The sequence below is a fragment of the Lissotriton helveticus genome, chromosome 3_1 (genome assembly GCF_964261635.1).
Source record: "Lissotriton helveticus chromosome 3_1, aLisHel1.1, whole genome shotgun sequence".
Lineage (NCBI taxonomy): Eukaryota > Metazoa > Chordata > Amphibia > Caudata > Salamandridae > Lissotriton > Lissotriton helveticus.
Genome location: NC_136061.1, coordinates 1027634975 through 1027653452, shown reverse-complemented (window position 1 = coordinate 1027653452; position 18478 = coordinate 1027634975). Strand labels below are relative to the sequence as shown.

Genomic DNA, 18478 nt, shown 5'->3' with positions numbered 1-18478 from the left:
ACAGATGGGACACGTCAACCACAAGCGAACGTGACAACAGCCACGCTCACAAAAAAAAGTTTAAAGAGTCCACATTTGTCAAGGGCAGGGATAAAACGCTGGTACAGAACTTGGGGACTTTCGAACGCCAAGGTATAAGTCCCCATGCCGGGCAAACCGAGTATTTGACAAAACGTTATTAAAAAAAAAAAAAACGCTTTTGTCGCAGGGTTTATCCACCGCCTCCTTGCGTCTCTATGTAACTCTTTACAATAGATAGAGCTTCCTGCCAGCAGTCAGGCACGCCTTCGGTTTAGAGCTGCGTATTACTCTTTGTAATAGTTAGAGTTTCCCGCCAGCAGTCAGCCACGCCTTCGATACACGGAGATTGCTGTCTACAGATGGCGGGCTGGGACGGGGTTGGACCGTATCTGTTTGTCAGCCGGCCGCTTCTCAACTCTGCCTACAGTGGGAAGCCACAACACCCTGGAATGTTGTGAATGGCCGTAGGGGCGTGGCTGCTGAGCCCGGGATCCTCCTGGAGAGGGCGGGCTATCGGATTTTAGCGCGAGAAAAGAGCTCCGCCCCCTGAGGAAGGTTTGGCGCGCTGGATTTGATCGGAGTTCAGTCCTCTGTGGTCGCAGTCGGAGGAAGCTTGAAACTGCAGCAGCTCTGAGACAGACATAAGACGCAACATGGACCCCTTCAAGGTGAGTTTGCAACAGTTTCCCTACTGAAGGGAACCATATTGTATTGCAGTATTTAATCGATCTGCAACTTTGAAAGTAATTACTTTTCTACCCACTTTAAAGTATCTACTTTAAGTGTGCACAGATCCTAGAACATTCTGCAGCTATTCGATCCATTGCTAACCTGCGGCATCCGGGGGGTTTCTGCTCCCAAAGACAGAACTGTATTTGCCGCTGCTTTTTGTATGTTTATGCGGTGTGTACGATCATGGTATTCTGCAGCCCGCCAAAAACCGAGCCAGCACACCCAGTTCCGTGGTTTATGGGTCGATTCTCGTTTGTAGCACTCGCCTTAATATTCCCGAGAACAAATTAATTCAATTCACTGCGCTCCGTATTAATCACTGCATGAATCGAGGCGATGTGTAGTTATAATGCATTAAACCCTGGTGTACCACTGTAGTTACTGCACAGGTCCCATCTCTGCCGTACATCATGTACGAAGAAATTAATTTATCACAGTTCGAACTTAAAACTAGTAGATGTCTGCCTAATTCTGAACGCCCAGGCGTTTTTTTTAAGAGCAATTGCCATATTATCCATTCTTAGTTATTTTACTTTTCTTTTATCCCACGTCGATCTTTGGTTATGGAGGGGTCAACTTAAGTTGGCCCTTTTTTGTTTTTTTTTGTGTAATATGGAGTGGCATTCATCGACAAGTATACTGTTGCTAGTAGCAGGACCTGTGTTCTCGCTTGGCGTCCCGCAGCTGTAGAAGCAAACCCTGTGCTATGTTCCAAAGCACATATGGCTCTGGTCTCAGTCAGGAAAGCGCTGTAGTTTCCCGCGCTGGGTTTAAAGAGCGCGCATTAGCACGTGATCAAACAGCGCGCGAAAAGCATTCCCTCTTTCCACGTACACGTTCTGTATCACGCCCCCTGCATAGTTAGACATTTTTTTTACGTAGCCTCCATGCTGGAGTCAGGCTACGTTTTGGGCGTACATTTTTTTCTGTGACCACGCCCAGAACGCTAGCACGCTTTCTGCGTGGCATTTGTAGACCCATGAGCAGAGCAGTCGGTTATTCTTTTACTTAACGTTGTGAACTTGTATCTCGCAGTTAAGCTTGTCAACAATAAGTCATTAGTTTTTGTGTGTGTACTCTGGGCACTTTTTTCTCTTCTGTTCACCAAATCGGGTTCAGACGTGTATTTATGGTGAGCTATTTGTATGCCCTATTAGTTTTTCAGATAGAAGTTGAACAGTACTTTTGCATCTAATCTCCCAAACAGGGAATGCTAATTTCAAATCCCCCGGGCCCCCTCGATGGATGTTTTGGAAAAATTTTGACTATTGTTTAGAGCGACCCAATTGTGTTGGGGTCGCAGGAATCATGCGGCAGGGGAGGGACAAATAAGTAGGGTTGAGTAAATATGTCGTAAAAGGAAGAAAAAACAAACAAAAAATGTCACACCATGAAAAAGTTATTTAGATTACACAGGGGTGTGTACCAGGTGCTCAACGGCCATAGGGCTTTGACGCCCCCAACCCCCGGGCTAAAATGGCTTCCCGGACACAGTTCTTGAACTGCTGTGGACTGGCTGGTCTGGGGTCTTATCGCAGTCGCACCCGAGGATTCCACAGGTCATTAAAATGCTATTTAATTGATAACCAGGTTTTGTTTTTTCACCCCTTCCTAAAGCCTCTGCATCTCCACTCTGCCCTTTCATTAAATCATTGAAGCACTTTTGCATGAACACCAGTTATATTATAAAATGACACCTTGCTAAAGTATTAGCTACCCCCTCCCCACCGAAAGTTGGCTCTACATTGTTGGCAGTATTAGGCCCACCGGAATTTGGCTCCAGTTGCGCCCTTGATGTATACACCCAGCAGTAAGAGTGCACTTAATAAATTCAGCATATAAATGATCTGTGTGTTTATAATTGTGCTATATACATACCTACATAATTCACGAAATTTGGGGTATAACACTTTAAGCACACAGTCAAGTACATAGGGGATCGAAACCAAAGACTGATCATTTTTACATCACCCAGAGAACTCTAGTCTTTGGTTACTACTGCACAATGAGGTTTATAACTAGTATATCCATATCTAACCCAATGTAAAAGAAATCCCAGGTTCTTTTACCTGACCTTTGCTCTCGTAAAAAGCGGTTTCCAGATTAAACATTGACAGCCGTGTGCTTGCCGTTGAAGGAAGGAGGTTGCAGCCCATATTGTGATAGTTGTACTTCATTATTTTGTCTTGTTTCGTCTGCAGTGCTTGTAAAATCTCGTGTACATAATATTTTAAAATGGGGCTCTTGTCAGTTCACATCTCTGAATTAATGTACGAACTGTTCACCCTATTTAAGCCCCATTTACTGTCAAGATACAATCTCTTGCCACAGAAAAGGCAGAACCGCTTCCAACAGTATGCTGGAATGCTTGCTTTTTATAACTTAGTTGTGTAGAGCAGATGCTTTATACACCAACCAAGAAATAGCAGTGGGTCACGGGACTAACTATAGTATGTATCCATCACAACAAACTACTGTGCAAAAGCAAATGTGTAATTTTGCTAAGGGAACCTCCTCAATGTGAGAGAGTTCCCATCAGTCCACTAACGAGACCACCCTTCATCTGGGTATTCTCACACTTTGAGGGTACAGATACTCAACAGATCGGCAGATGCTCCAATTACTTGAGCTCACGCCAGGTGGGGGTGGGGCTGTTTCCTTCTGTCTAATAGTCAGGAGGATGAAAACAAATCACACTTCTCAGGTGATGATTACTTTTTTAGTATAGCAGTAGCACTAATGGTCCTGAAGCAGCAGGAGACCACTAGACTCCGATTGACTGCAGAAACATGTCGACCTAAGATTCTTGTTGGTAGTTATTTGTTGCACTACTATGCACTGTTTTTTATTGACTTGGGAGTGAAGGGGTACACATTAAATGATTTTCCCCTTCACTATCCAATTTTATACCATTTCACTTTTTCACTGATGCACTTCCACTTTAGTTAGCACTGCTATTCAGTTCCTTCATGCACTTTTTTCATACTTTAGCCCTTTCTCACTGACATACTCATTTCAGATTAGGTTTATATACAGGGTGGACGCCGTCCCCCCCCTCCCCCCGCGAAACAGCTGGACTTCACCTTTTTGGCCTCTCTGGGACGAGATCGGAGCCACACTTCCGGTGACAGCGTCCCCCACTTTTTTTTTTTTTTTTGTGCCCTGGCTACTCGTGCACTTCTTGGTCCGAAGGCTCTTGTTGCAATTCGTGCAACCTACTACACTTGTATTATAAATGGGGCTCACTGTTTCATGGCGATTGTATGTTTTTTGTGAATAATAGTCTTAAACTTGTTTATTTTCACATTCATGTAACTGATTAACATGCACTCATACTTAAATGCCTGTTGCGTTTTTAACACGAACAACCAAGTATTACACCCACAGGTGAACATTATCCTTATACTTCATATATATGATCAACATATTCCTGTATTTAAGGAAAGCTCATCCTGTTTATACTCCCCATGATGTTGTCTATCTGCTTAGCTGTTGGCCATTGATCCATGAAGGACTGAATGGCGAGCCAATCGCAGAAAGCCTGTTCATTTTTTTTTTTTCGCATTTAAAAACGGACAGTAAGTATTTATCAGTAAAAACTGGGAGCCCTCATTATAAATGCAATGCTTGAGTTTTAGGATTAGGGCAAATTTGACAATCGCTTGATAGCTGAAGCAATGTTGTGTGTTTGAAATCTTACAGCCTTGTCTATACAATTTTAGTTTTGTGGAGAAAATGACGCCAGGGACCTGCGTTGACTTGCATTGTGCATTTTTTGGATTCAGCACTAGTGTACACAATCGCGAATGACAATCCACTTTTCCAGTGTCACAATTTGATTGCTTTGTCACTTCCACAGCTACAGCAAAGAACCCGTTCTGCGGAGAAACAATCCAAGGGCTTCCGAAATGTGAAGTTGATCCCCATGGAAACCTCGTCGTCCTCTGATGACAGTTGTGACAGTTTTGGCTCTGATAATTTTGCAAACACAGTAAGTGCACTACAAGAATAAACAACAATTGAGTCTGCTTTGTGCGTGATTAGAGCTGCATGCTTTTTTCTAGCATTTCTACAATGTAGTTAGGAATATACAGCATGGACTGTAATTTCTTTTTGCTGCTAGTTCTAGGTAGTAATTGTCGGAGGCAGACTAGCTACTTATTCTACCTTTTGAAATGTCACATAACCTAACACGCTCGACTGCCGCAACAGCTTTAAGTCATTTGTAAACCTCAAAGCCATTTTCTTGGTAACAAAAGCTATTCTCTTGTAAATGTGATTTTTCTTCGCATCTGCAGTTTATGTAAGTACTTTTTTTTAAGAGCTTTTTTTTTATAAGAGCTTTTTTTTTTTCTCTTGCAGAAACCAAAGTTAAGGTCAGACACTTCCAGAGAGCTGGCTAAACATTTCCATGAGGATTCCGACAATGAACCTTTCGGAGACTTTTCTGACCACGGGATGCGAGGTGTAATGGTGGGTGTCTTGTTTATTTAAAATTTCCTGTTTAAAGGCCACCGTTGTCATTTGTACTGACACATGGAAGACAGATGGTGATGACCACATGTTAATCGGGAATCGCTTGTGCAAAACGTTTGTCCCCCTCCGTTATACCTAGTACCTAGTACAAAGCAGGCACTTGCATGGTATGGGGACTGCATACGCCAAAACTTATTTTGGCATCTGGATTTTTCCAGAATAACTGGCAGATGTATTGATTAGTGTTCATAAAGTTGGTTTTAGGACTGCTTCTTTCAACCATTCACTTTCTTTGACTAGCCTCCTTGGCCATCGCCCTAGGTGGCTGGGTAGGCCCAGATGTGTGCCCCTTATTCTGCCACTGGATTCAAGTGAGCCTGGCTGAGGGGTATTACCCTGAAACCGGTCCCAGGATGCTTGTTTCCAGGGAGGACCTGGTTGGCATTTCGGGCTAGACTGTCCGCGTGAGGTACAGGGTCGAGACTGATTTGCATATGACTGGGTCCATACTGGGGTGGTGTAGTGAGCAGAAGAATATGGGATCTTCTCCCCACCCTCCCAATCTCTTGACTGGGGGCGGGGGGTTGATTCATTCAGCATTGGTTGCTGGGGTAGAGAACATGCACATGCTCTCACCTCAGTCCCTGTCTGAGCACCAAACTAGGCTACCCAGACCTATCGCTACGCTGCTGTCATGCTGGTGATAGTAGCGTCCTGATTGGCTTGGGCTGTCTTTGTGCTTCCAGGAGTCTAAGAAAACTGAGGAGAGGCAGTGAAGACTTCTGTGTGCACCTGCTGAATCTCCCCTATGTGTTATGGCTCTAATGTACTAGTTTTGCCAGATATTAAGAGTGGATTCCCCACCCCCGGCCACCCGACAATAGAATTCTGTGGAGATGTTTTAGAGTTGATTAGGCTGTTCGGTTAAAACGTAAGCTTTTGTAGCAGAACTAAAAAAAAAATTTGATTCAAAGTAAGTGCTTCCGTTATAGTGCATAGCCTTAAGAATATCTTTATTTTTTTGCCAAAATAATTTTGCTTACATTTATTAAATACCATTGTCTATTATTTCCAACATAGAAACTTAGCGACGTGAATGTAAACGACTTTCCAGAAGATGCATTTAAGAAACCAGAGCGCGTTCGCCCAAAAAGATGTGCCCCATTGAAAGTGGCTCTCAAGTTTCCAGTTCGAAAGAATACTAGAAACCAGACCCCGCAAGAACCTCCGGAAACGCCAGCCAATTCCTCCCATTCTGATTCCGATTCCGAGGATGAGCATGACTCAAACTTCATGGAGAAGCGAGCACTAAACATCAAGGAGAACAAAGCCATGGTAACTAGTTATTTGCTAGTCTCATGTAAGACTATCCATTGTCTTTGGAGTTTTTGATCTAACTAAATTGGGACTATTTATGAAGACCTGTGCAATTGTTCGTCCCCTTTGACCAACCTAATAATAAACCAGCATGGGTGTAAGTGGCCTATCCATAAAATTCTTTAAACTTCATTTGTTGAACTGTTTAAGAATAGTTTCAATGCGGTATGCAACAATAAAACGACCATGATCTCATCACCAGCACAGAAGTAGAGTAATAGAGGGATTCTGATTTTTTTCATTGTCTTTCATTTAGCTTGCAAAACTAATGGCCGAGCTGAAAAGCATTCCTGGGTTTGCCATGAAGCGGAACTTGGTGTCTCCAAGCACCCCGGTATGTAGTGTACGGTTGGTTACCGCAATCGGTCTGTTTTTCCTGATCTCCTGTGCTGTTGCAGACAGCGCAACATTCTTTCTAAAGTATGTGTTTTATGTCTTTGTAGAAATCAAAACGCTCTCCGAGAACCCCACGTTCTGGAAGAGTGCTGAGGAGTGGTTCTGATCGGCTGGCTCCACCCCGCACTCGGTCGCGGTCTCTGGTTGATGGTCCTCCCAGCCCAGCGCCAGAAGAGGAAGAAAATGACCAGTTCTACTTGGTGAGGAAGAGTAAGCTTGAGGATGAGTACCTGGAAGTAAGTCATCACGTGGCTTTCTTTTCATTATTGTATAATGAAGTCTTTTATGGGAGGAGCCTACCATTGTAAACAAATCATGCACTTAGTAGAAACATTAAGGAAAATCAATTACATTGCGTTGGATAAATTTAAAATGTATGTCAACCATATGTAAATTATGTGCATCATGTTAAGTGGCGCAATTGGGCTCATGATTTTATGTTCTGGATGTAAGACATTTGAGCTAGTAAGCACTCAGCTCGATTTAATTAAACTCCGCCCTACCATGCATGGTATCCGCATCCGGCTCATAAAGGAAAACTAAAACATCTCCCAGAAGTGCCATGAATATCAAATCAACTAATCTAGACCAAATACACCACGACGCTAAATGCATCAAGATATTGAAGGGCAATATAAAAAAAGTATGGATCTGCAGTGACCTGACACCCCAAGTGGCCATCAAATGTCAAATCCTCTGTTTTGAGATGTCTTTGCAAATAATCGTTAATTATCCAGTGGCTGTTTTCTTTCTCCCCTTAGGAGGAGTCTCCCAGGCGAAGTCGCCCTAGTGCCTTAACTTTTACACACGTAGTGCGCCCAGTGGAGGAAGTTACAGAAGAGGAGTTGGAAAACATCTCTACAAATGCCAGTGATAAAGTGTACAATAGTGTTACCGTAAGTAATTACCATTTGGTTCTAAATGTCAATGCTTCTTTCCTTAAAGTCAGCACATTTGGCCGGTTTGGATGCTGGGTTGCAGTAAGCACGGGGTAATCTACCGAGTTTGGTTAAACGGGTTGTTGGGCAGTTATCAATGCTTTATTGTAGCTTAGACTGTTGTTCACATGGGAGGTCAATTTGCAGCTACGTATGTCCGAACAAATCCATTTGTAACATACGCGGATGCCAGATTACCCCCTCCTTTTTTTTTTTTTTTTTTTTCTTTCTATTTTTTGTCCCTCAATAGCTTGCTCGTGTAGTTCTCCTGGCTGAATTCCAGGCGCACTCTTGATTTACTCCTGCCGTTCAAGAGCAAGCCTGGGGTGCTCTCTCATTGGCATAGCCAATCTGTCAAGCCTTTTTGACCACACGTGTCACACATGCAGCACATTATCCTGGGTGCCGTGCCGTCAGGGTTTGAAGAGTTGGCACTAGCAAACCTGCATATGTTGTCTAATTAGGTTTCCCAAACGTGTAATAAGCCATGTGACATTTAAAGGCAAAAAATTACCATCTAAGGTTTCCGCTGACATTCAAATGCCATGCATGAGTAACAAAAAAGTGAAGCTTGCACAAATAGAAACCTGCATTTTCTACTTTTACTGGCGCCACTCCGAGAAAGATGATTACTGTTCCAAGGTAGAAGCCACTTTGCCACGTAACTGCCAGAAACTGGGGATGCTATGATTACTTTAGGAGAACAGATGAAACTGGCTTCAACTCACAAACTGCAGCTCTTGCCTATTGCCGTCAGTTGCGGCTCGCATGACTTTGGGAAGGGGGGTCGCGCTGGGTGGCTGCGTTTTTAATTAAAAAAAATAAAATAAAACTTACATCACCGGGTGCCAGCGCTGCCTCTGCTGCTGGCCGGGTCCCACGTTCTCCTACTGCTTCAGGAGAACAGGAAGCAGGCATCTTTCCCTCCCCTTAGCCAATCTTAACGCTGCAATGGCAGCGTTGTGATTGGTGTAAGGAGGCCATTTTCTTTATGTATTTTCCCTACATAGAGAAAATATAGAGTGCGCATGACTGGTTTAGTCGGCCCCCTGGGACATACCAAACAGGCGGGGCCTACAACAGTGGGCAAGATCCTTGCACCCCAGCCAGGCATACCGTTCTGTTTTCTAGCAGAGCAAGAAGCATGAAATGATATTTAAAACTCTGTATACATTGTATAAACGCTCACCGCTAAAGTTAGCGGTCTAAAAAGGTGTGGTCTAACTTAGTTGTCTTTTGGGACTGGGGAACCAGATTCAAGTCTCTGCATCTGCTCTCCCTGTGCCTACAAAAAACATGCTGATTGGAATAAATTAAATCATGGTGAATCGTAACAGGAAAAATTTCAATATCCATATTGCCAAATGGCTGTACTGAACCAAAGCAAACGGAACATTTGCAGACTGGGTGACTGCAATGGAATAAGTTCACAAAACCAACGGTCGGCTCTTCGAAACAAACAAAACAAGCATTTACAATGCAATGGTTTTGCCTTTGTTAAAGTTAGAGCTATTGGCATCGCTCTTGACATTATTTTTTTTTTTTTAACATAAATAAATGGCATTGTCATTTACAATGGCAATAGCTTAATCTCGCAAATGCCACACACAAACACCCACAGAGCCCCCCACACACACACACCCACAGAGCCCCCCACACACACACACCCACAGAGCCCCCCACACACACACAGCCACAGAGAGCCCCCCACACACACAGCCACAGAGAGCCCCCCACACACACAGCCACAGAGAGCCCCCCACACACACAGCCACAGAGAGCCCCCCACACACACCCACACAGAGCCCCCCACACACACCCACACAGAGCCCCCCACACACTGCGAGCCCCCCACACACTGCAAGCTTCCCTTTCACAAAACCTCAGTTTCCCCTCTCCTCACTCTGGAATGTTGCTAAAAAATCAGGAAGTGTCCATGGCGATTTTACACTGAATACTCTGTTTTGGGGACACAGAACTCCTAATCTAATCCACGTATAGGTCAAGTCATTATATGCACATACATACAGGTTTCTGTGTACTCAGGAGCATTGATATATAGCTTTATACTGTATATGTAAATGCGTGCATACATACTGTATTTACATAAGCTTCTTATACACACATTCAAGAATACACTGACACGCTGCAGACACAAGCATAGAATGTACCATCTATAAATAGTTAGCATGTATAAATAATCACAAGTCGGTAGATCATTAGGCACCACTACAAATCTCTCACAAAGGAACCTTCTTATTAAAAATCCTAAAAAATGAAACTTTGCATATTTTTCTTAACAAGCCCTCTAGGTTGAAGTTGTGATCCTTCCTGAAAGGATTTCGTTGTAGTAAAGTAAAATTTAGTAGTGTGCGGAATTAGCATACTTAGTTTTTGCATAATTTCAGAAAACATTCTGGGTGATTACTGACACAAATCCTGCGCTATATTTTAGCATAAAACGCGACGTCATATCCGTTTTTGACGCGACAAGAGTATTTACCTCGCACGCAAAAAATAATAATAATACAATTGCCCCAAACAGCAGGCGTTTATAGTCTGGTTGTCCACATTGTTCCTGTGCACTCTCGGTAAATATACGATGTGGCAAATAGAGTAATTTCGGGAATGTTACGTAAGAAGCGTAATTTCGGGAATGTTACGTAAGAAGCGTATCAGAATTACGCAGCAAACAGGAAATTTCACTTTGGCCCCAAAATGAAGGTGTATGCCTATACTATGTACCGCCTGCTGCACTACTAAAGTCCAGTTCTGAGTGAAAAGATGGAAAATATTCTGGTTTTCATGAATATCTCATTCCAGTTAAGTTATTTACTCAAGAGTTGAGTAGTGTGAAAACTGGTTACAAACTCATGTAGACGCTGACTGGGTATTTTTCGACATGCATTTTGTTGTTCTTAATGCACATGTTTAGTTTGTCAGTCTTTCTTTTTCCCATCAGTTCTCCCGGACTTAGTCTGCCTGATTCCCTAGCTACAAACATGCCTGTGTGTTCCCTATTTTGCCTACATACCCTCCTACCTGTCTACCTACCTCTATGCTCATATTCATCTACCTGTCTGCCCCCAGGCCTGCCTACTTGCAGACCTCCCTGCCGGTCTACCCATAGAATCCTGCGGGCATAACTGTCTGCCTACGTACACCTACCTCTACCTACCTAGTGCCCTACCTGCAAGCCTCCCCCTTTCTTTCTACCCACCTGTCTGCCTGCGCGCTCTAACTGTTTCTGTCCTCATCTACCTACCTCCCCATCAGTATGTGCCTCCCTACCAGCCACCCTGCCTACCCATCTACACACCTACTGGTCTGCCTGCCTTTGTGCCCAAGTCCCACCTACCTTCCTGTCGTTATTTACCTAGCAGCCTGCATATCTGCCCACTTTCCTTCAGAGTTGTGTACAATGTATATTTGTATACTTGTTGTGTCCAAGCTCACACCTACAGACACGTAGCTTTACGTAATCGTGTGGGAGCACGCGCACACAGCAGCAATATAATCATGTCCACGCGCGCTGACATGCAGGGTATGTATGTATGCACGCACGCATACACATACATGTGCATATATTTATTTATGCGTGCATTTATTTTATTCCACACTCTGGAGCTAAGACCTGAGCCTGCATCTCAGAGCTGGTGTCAGGCTTCCCAAGTGTGGGATTTACTTCTCTGCTGATGTTGGGGGACGGAGGGGAGGGTGAAGAGGAGGGGTGGGGGAGAGGGATGCGGGAGGGAGGCAGGGAGGGCTGTGTGCGTGTGATCCAGGATTCCGCTCGGCTTTCCCCTCTGCAAACTCACCGGATCCGTCAGCTGGAGGAACACAGCTCCGCTCCTGCCGTCTCTTCCCCCGGGGCTCCCTCAGCACACGGGAGCCCAGCACCATCCAGCACTTCTCCTCCGGGGCTCCTTGCGTCTCCGGGCGGGGGCGGGACTTCCGGCCGCGAGCACTTCTCCTCCGGGGCTCCATGCGTCTCGGGGCGGGACTTCCGGCCGCGCCAAGATTGGCTGGCTGGCCGGCCGGCACACCACTTCCGAAATGACGGCGGCTGCAATGAGGGCGGGTGCCGTCAATGCCAGCACAGATTCGGGGGCGTTCCCGAGAACAGGCTTTCGGCTGACATAGCCAAAAGCCAAAAATTCTCGGGAACGCCCCCGAATCTGGTCCGGCATTGACGGACAGGCCAGTCTTCCAATGGCTAGCCTCCATTTATGGAGCTAGCCAATGAAAGACGGGGGCCGTTCCTGTCTCCCCATCTATAGTCATTAGGTTTTCGCCTGCACGAAAAAGCTGCGCAGAGCGCAGCTTTCGCCAGGCAAAACCTAAAAATGGGTCAACGCTTCAAATAATAACCAGCGAGGAGAGAGCGTTAAAGTGTATTACTTTCGAAAGGGGGGTGAGGTGGGAGAATGACCTGGCGCTGGCAGTTGCTTGACGGTTGTAAGGGCGAGGTCAGCAGAGCTGGACAAATATTACCAAAGGAATTTTGAAAGGCAGACCAAGGATCCAAAGAAGCGATGGGTGTGGTGAAAGCCCAGAGGAGCCAGCCTAGGCTCAACCTAAAAACGCAACAAAAAAATGCCATGCGTACCAATAGCACAATCTTTTTGAACAGGCCGTTAGTGTGGGTGTCTGTCTGAGTAGGATTCCTCGTGATGGCTATTTACCACCAGCGTTGCGGGTAGACTGGTTCTTGTTCCAATGGTTATTTTTCTTTGATAGCATTGTCTCTCAATTCTGCCAATATAATTATAGATCTTAAAACCAGTTTGGAAGTCTGGATTATGGAAGCTTTGCATTTCTAGACGTGGACTGCTAACTGTTTGTTTCTTACCACCGGTCATGTTTTTATGTACCGCGTGATGTGTGCAGTCTAGAAGGAGAAGGAGATGCTAGACCTGTTTTGGGGATTTGATTAGCAACGGCCAGTTAGTGGATTCCTGACACAACTTGCTAGTGAATGACCATGTGTCCATGACATGTCTTGTACTCAACTTTGATTTCACTCTTGCTTTTTTGTAGGGCAGCACTTGTCACCAGTGTCGTCAGAAGACCATAGATACCAAAACAAATTGTCGCAACCCTGACTGTGTTGGCGTACGAGGCCAGTTCTGTGGGCCGTGTCTTAAGAACAGATATGGCGAATATGTAAAAGCTGCGCTGCTGGACCCGGTAAGAGATTTGTGGACTCTTCTCACCTGCAGTATCTTTTAGTCATTCTTGTCTCAATGTGTCCTTGGCGGTTCACATTAAACTTGGCTGCTGACCAGCTCTTGTTTCATTGTGGACACCTTTTCAGCATACCTAAATGAAGTAGCAATGAAAAGGATAATTGAGGATGGTTGGGGAACCTCACCAGCTTTCTGGTTAAATCACTACACTAATTTTAACATTTCAGTCGTCAGTTTGTAAAGTTGCTAAGTGTGTCTTACTAGTGTATGCCATACTAGTGTACTTTATTTGCATATTTTCCAATCTTACAAAAATTGCCTTATGAAACCTGCTGCTGTAGCAAAGTATGACCATGCACATTTGCGATGCGCACTGCATAAGTCATATGTTTACATTAAGAGCATATTGGAAAACGCTTGGACTATCGCCAGTGAGAAAAGCGTGCTAGTGGCGAAGGTTTGCACTGTCTTAAATATTCAGCTAGTGGTGCTTGTCCCATAACTGAAGGAAACTGGATATCAGGGACATGCCTCGATGGACTCTTAGTCCCATAGAGTTAAGAACATAGAAGTGGGAACTGTAAAGTCTATATGGGGTATGTGTTACTCTGATCAGTTGGTTAATAGTCCCATTACCACGCTAGTCAGATTTCAGGTAGCCTCTACCCTAGGTTGTAGTATCTGTTTCTACAGCCACACGCTTTTGGTACATCTGAAAAACGAATTCCTTTTGATTTTCTGACTTAAAAATAATAATAATAAAAATAACATTACGGGACAACATTTCCCTGTGCTGTTTTTGTATTCTGAATCTAATCTAGTACAGCAGGACCCAACACCGTAGTTTTATAAAGGAGATCCATGGCCTGGTCGGACCAATTGCTATGATGCATCTTTGTGAAATAACCTCGTTCTGGCCTATATTGTGCCATGCTAACACTAAATTACAATTTGTTACAGGACTGGCAGTGCCCACCTTGCCGTGGTATTTGCAACTGTAGCTTTTGCCGACAGCGCAACGGACGGTGTGCAACTGGGGTGCTGGTTTACTTGGCTAAGCATCATGGTTATGACAACGTCCACGCCTACTTGAAAAGGTGAGTTTTTAGAGGCTTTTGAATCTTTCTGTGGTTTTTATTTTCCTCTGGCTGAAAGTTAACTTTAACTTGCTCTTTTGCAGTTTAAAACGTCAGCTTGAAATGGAGGACTGAAACCAGGACATCCTTTCCACAACTGCAGAACTCGCCGTACTGTAACGTCAGCTGTTTAAAAGCTCCGTTTTAATGCCTTAATCAGTGTTTTTGTTTAAAATTCTCTAGTATTCTTTTATGGGGCTAAATGGTGGAGGATTGGTTTTGATTGGGAGATTTGCATTGAAAACTAATTCGGTTAGTTGTGCTTCAAGGCGCAGCCTACCTTTGCTGCAGGCTGTACTTTGTCATGTATCCTGAATTTACTCATCGGATTTGTTGAGCTGCTTGGCTACTGGAGCCGGCTGGTTGGTTATTCAGGCAGTCTCGACTAGCAAGTTCAAAATGGTAATGGCCTCTTGTATGTGTGACATGACATTTTTCATGTGAGATGGCAAATTGAACTTAATAGATGCACAAATCAGGCTAACTTTGAGAAGCACACCAGGTCGGCTCTGGCTTCTGATACCCAGGTGTATAAGACTGCCCTCTTGTGAGATCCCTCGATTGGCTGGAATTTTAGCCTTCCCTGCAGCGGTTGTATTGAATGCATAAAAGCTTGCTCGTAGGATGCCCTACTTGGCAGACTCCTTTTCCTGAAACAAAATCCCGCAGTTGCTCTGACTCGCAGGGAGTTTTCTCCGAGGTCCTAGTTTACCTGCCCAGGTCCCTTGTGCACCTGCCCAGGTGAACTTAGGACGCAAGATCTGTGACTGACCTGGCAAACCAGTCAGACTTCCAGGTTGATTGTTTCTGACCACTGAGTTTCCGCAAGCAAAATCGGTGCTTCGCCTTTCTCTAAATGGGATGGTGTTGGAGGGAAGTCAGAAGTTTGGGTGAGACCTCTTCCAAACTCAAAGCCCGTCTCCTAGTTTCTTTTCCGTTAATTTTTCCCCGGTGGGAGTTGCACGGTTTTATTGCTTGCACGCGCAATTTTTCGAAATTACAACTGTAAATAGTTTTTTTTTGTTAAGATTTCTCGGGTTGTTCGTTCTTAAATCTGGCTCCAAGCCATGCCTACTTTTGAAGTACGCAGTTGTACTGTTTTAATTGTGTCCATTTTCTTCAGGACTTGATTTTAAATCTCAGCTTTTCATACGTTTTTTGTATCTAGTGCTGCTGATATCAGTGTTTGACTGTAGTATAAACAAACTCGTTGGGCAACTAGTTAGTAAAATGCTGTCTTTTTAAAACAAATCGCCATCGAATAGACAGACTCCTGACATTCGTTATATGTAAATTACCTGTTTACTCACTGATGGCCAACCCTGATTGAAACATCAGAAGTTTCTACTATGGTTGGAAAGCGGGCATTAACTAGACAGTTTTTAACTTTCCTTTTAGCAGACCTCCGAAACGGACTGAATCTGGCTTGATCATCGCCTGTCTTTACATCCCAAATGTAGTGTTGCATTTGAAAGACTAGGGTAAAAATTAATATCCACTGTCGTATAACGAAGAGTGCTCACTACTTTTATCTTCCAGACACTAATTGGGTACAATTTAGTTGAAGTTAAAATGCACAGAAGTCTCTTCGATCAGTTGGCAACTTGTTTAGTGAAGTTCTTTAAAGTAGTTGCTTGAAATTGTAAAGCTTATGCCGCTCTACTGCGAGAGTGTTGGGAGGTTTTTTACTTTTTATACACAAATGGTATTTTTTTATCTAAAGTTCTAGTATTTCTCTCTTCCAATAGCAAGGCAAACGTCCTTGTGCCCTTTTTCATTTCATGGCGCTTCTCGTTTTAACTCCCTTTTAGTCTCCAACTCGACACTTTTGAGAAGGGCCTGATTTGGGGAATGGCTGTGAAACTGCTCTTTACTGTTTTCTCTTTTTAAGGGAAACATTTGAACTACTGATTAAACACACAAACCAGGTGTGCCTTTAAATACTTAAGACTTCCTAGAATTTAAAGACAGTCCTCCCAAGCTCCTAGGCTTAATTGTTCCTATGGGTCTTGCATTGAAGTCCTTTAATACCTTTTTACTATGTAAAAGTCACTGTGATTGGAGGCTATGCAAAATTAAGTGCTCACCATTACTGGTATGCGTTCAACCAAAGTTGTTTCCCCAAGCGTATACTGTATGAGTTAGGCTAACCTGGCCCGCATCTCAAGTTTTTGGTGTGGTGTTTGGGGTACTCCATGCTTAGACTTAAACTCCGTAATTGTAAAGTGTGTACTAAAAATAGGTTGCGATTGTTGTGAATCTTGAACGTTGAGAATTCAAACTCCTGTTGCACGTTTTTAGCCCACTCGCCTCTAGATGACCATTGTTTGTTCGAATTCAACTCAACAGATTTGCTGATAGTAACAACTATGGAGTGATCGTGGCAGTATTTAGCTGGTCATATAATATGATGGGACTGTATGGTAACCGTCGATTGACCTCTGTATGGTAATGTTATAACATCCTTTCATCTTTGAAACAGTCACGTTTGGCTAGAATGTTGTACATTGCTCCTTTAACCCAGAAAAAATGTTATGCAGATTCTATTTTAATAAATAAGTGCCAAGAATGCCTATTGTCTTTTTGTTTTTATAATGTACTCGTCCAACTTTCCTTGTTACAGAAGTGCAATGGAGTGTGGGGTTAAAATCTTATATATGTGTGAAGTGAGCGGGGTAAAGATGGTTGCATGGTTTAAAGCAACCAGTGATCAATTGCTTGGTCTTCATTTATTTTATTTAATGTTTCATTAAAGAACCCTGAGAAACTTAATTTTATTGTGTAATAGCCATGTCGTATGGCTTGTACCTTCTTCGGTAAAACTGAGTTCGTTGAACATGCATCCGGGTTGTGCCAGACTGATTTCGTGCACACCCTCAGGATATGTTGGCCTAGAGTCCTGCTAGCTCAGTGTACCAGCCAAACTCCTAACCTTACAGGGTAACAAATGTGTGCTACCTCAGAACAGAACCAGACAAATGTATGTCGGATGTCAGCCCGTGTAAAAGAAGGCACCTTAAACGTGAGCATGTCTGTTAGGCCACATGACAATTGTTGGAAAGAAGCCATTGAAGTATAGCTTTTATATTTTAATTTATTGAAATCGAGCATATTGCAGTAGAATATTTATCCAAGGAGAGAGGTGGAACAAAAGCTTCATCCGCCAAAACAGAAGAGAGAAATAAACATACAGAAAAGACAGAAGCAAAAAGCATATCCCACCCATGGTGCGCTTCCTAATCAATCATATAATTAACATTAAATCTGCATGTGTGCTATCTTTGCTCTTTCTTTTTTCCAGGATTTTCCACAATTTATTTCATTGTCATTAATCAGCAGTACATAGTAATCTATTCCATTTAGCCAACACCGTGCCTATTCTTTCCTCCATCCAGCCAATGAGCGGTTTCCACACATTCATACCTTTTTTCATAGTTCTTAACCCTTTACACTTATACAGGGCGATTTCCTACCGCTCAATAGTCTGTGCAACCATTGATGAAATGTAGGCGGTTCCTGATGCTTCCATACTGTGGCATTCAAAAGCCGCGCTATTGATATTTTTAAGAACACAAAATCGCTCTCTGAGAGCCGGAGCCTAGAATCATAGCCCAATAGCATCTGTGTGGAGGAGATCTTTACAGTTCTCCTCAATGTCTGTAGCATAAAGGATTCAATCCCTTTTAAGCTATCTAGCTTTACGCATGAGTAAAACATATGTACCATATCCGCTGGTCCGGTTTGGCATCTAGGGCAATCATCGTACCCCCTCCCCAATTTAAAAAGTTTCGATGGTGTATAGTAAGGGCTGTACACCGTTTTATATTGAGCTTTTAAATTGGATGAAATAAAAGACCTTTTTTCCCACCTGTAACACCTTATCTATACCAACCTCCCCATCGCTTAATTTACTCATCCAGTTTAGTTCTCCTTTTCAACATCAGATAAGGATTTCAGCAGTTCTTGATAGAAATCTTTAATTCTATTCCAAGGATTGCCCATAAGCTGCAAGATCGATATCTGCCCCCATTGATGCTTTCTCTAGAGATTCCTCTTATGCAGTTGCGAATTTGTAAGTATGTACAGCATGAGTCCTGCTGTAGGCTGAACCTTTGTGCCATTTCAATAAACCCCACCAGTTCCTGATTTGAGTAGACATCTGCCAAAGTGGTAATCCCCATTTGTTCCCATTTTCTGGCCATGTCGTCATACA

At 43.6% G+C, this 18478-nt stretch overlaps 1 protein-coding gene across 1 annotated transcript; it reads left to right on the top strand.

Annotated features, from left to right (window-relative positions):
• Positions 1 to 349: 349 nt before the first annotated feature.
• Positions 350 to 16834, top strand: CDCA7 (cell division cycle associated 7). Its single transcript, XM_078681551.1, has 10 exons — positions 350 to 689; positions 4613 to 4744; positions 5116 to 5226; positions 6310 to 6564; positions 6863 to 6940; positions 7050 to 7238; positions 7764 to 7898; positions 12981 to 13130; positions 14090 to 14226; positions 14310 to 16834. Exons 1-10 carry the CDS (start codon positions 675 to 677, stop codon positions 14338 to 14340), a joined length of 1233 nt encoding a protein of 410 aa, XP_078537677.1. The 5' UTR covers positions 350 to 674; the 3' UTR covers positions 14341 to 16834.
• The last annotated feature ends 1644 nt before the right edge of the window (positions 16835 to 18478 follow it).

What these genes read in the sequence shown, in the direction of transcription:
- CDCA7 (XM_078681551.1), top strand. An exon ending in TCAAGGAGAACAAAGCCATG is followed by an intron (nt 6,565 to 6,862) that starts GTAACTAGTTAT and finishes TCTTTCATTTAG; the next exon opens with CTTGCAAAACTAATGGCCGA. An exon ending in AAGTGTACAATAGTGTTACC is followed by an intron (nt 7,899 to 12,980) that starts GTAAGTAATTAC and finishes GCTTTTTTGTAG; the next exon opens with GGCAGCACTTGTCACCAGTG.